The sequence below is a fragment of the Triticum aestivum genome, chromosome 3B (assembly GCF_018294505.1).
Source record: "Triticum aestivum cultivar Chinese Spring chromosome 3B, IWGSC CS RefSeq v2.1, whole genome shotgun sequence".
Lineage (NCBI taxonomy): Eukaryota > Viridiplantae > Streptophyta > Magnoliopsida > Poales > Poaceae > Triticum > Triticum aestivum.
Window position 1 is genome coordinate 789,551,215 of NC_057801.1, and position 1,195 is coordinate 789,552,409.

At 51.0% G+C, this 1,195-nt stretch overlaps 1 protein-coding gene across 1 annotated transcript in view; it reads right to left on the reverse strand.

Annotated features, from left to right (window-relative positions):
• LOC123067915 (uncharacterized) overlaps positions 1-121 on the reverse strand; it is a 1,058-nt gene extending 937 nt beyond the window's left edge. Inside the window, exon 1 of the mRNA XM_044490498.1 lies at positions 14-121. Within this exon, the coding sequence (XP_044346433.1) occupies positions 14-121 (108 nt within the window). The remainder of the gene's footprint in view (positions 1-13) is intronic.
• Positions 122-1,195: the final 1,074 nt, after the last annotated feature.

Here is a 1,195-nt window from a genome sequence, read left to right on the forward strand (position 1 = left end):
GGAAGTGCAGCACCAGCTCGTCCTCCGTCGGCTCGAACTCGATCTCCTCCTCCTCCTCCCCCACCTCCTGCTTCACCTCCCCTCCGCCGGCGCCGGCCAGATTTATCCCCTGCTCCTCCATTTCCCCGATGAAGTCTCAAGTCTCCCCTTCCTCCTTCCTCCTTCCTCCGATGAAGTCAAGGCTCAGGCACCCGACAAGAAGATGCGGCTGCGTTTCTTTCCAACCACCGCACCGCTCGGCCCAACACGGGTAGCCCACCGAGATGGCCTGCTCGATCGGGCCCAATCGGGACAGCAGGCAAGGCTCTAGACTCTCTCAAAAAAAAAAGTAACTCAAAAATTGTCTCAAAAAAAAAAAGCAGGCAAGGCTCTGGATTCTTCTCAAAAAACAAATGCCAAGGCTCTAAATTTGCCGCAAATCTCCTATTTCTCTATGGGATCAATTTACGCCGTGTAAATGGAGATCACTAGCAAGTAAGGATGGAGAGATACGCATCCATTCTATAATTGTGATCACAACATAATCACTAATTAAGTAGTGCGATATGGCGCGCATGTCAGTTAATATACCCGGCACATTGGGTAGTGAACGTCTTCTAGAACGCAGATCAGGGTGTAAGGGCATCTCCTCAAACAATCCACATACGTCCGGAGAGTCCGGACGTGTTTCATGGGCATGTATCAGTCTCCTCCACAGTTCGCATGCACTTTTTACCACAAAATCGGAGACAAACTAACGGGCTTTTACTGACGTCCGGACTACTGTCAAGCCCGCTTTTGACCATCCTGACACATCCAAAACCCTCCTTCCTCAGCCGCATGTATTTCCTCCTGGTGCCAGCTGCCCGCATTCATGCCACTGTGAGCAACCGCACCACATTGAAGCCACTTTCCCACCAGGCGCCAGTTCCCGGACTAGTCAGTTAAATTTGCTCCGGCATCTGTCCACGAGCAGGGGGGCAGTTCACGGACACATATGTGGGAGCCGACCATGCAAAGCTAGCCACATATGCCTGGTTAGACACTACTAGGAAAAACCTTACCAGTAGTGTGGTTTTTTTCATACCAGTAGCGTGGGTGCTGGCGCTACTGCTACGGCACTACAGCTAAATATTAGCAGTAGCGCGTTTTCTATCGCACGCTGCAGATATGCTAAGTCTAGTAGCGCTTCTTTCTACACACACGCTACTACTAT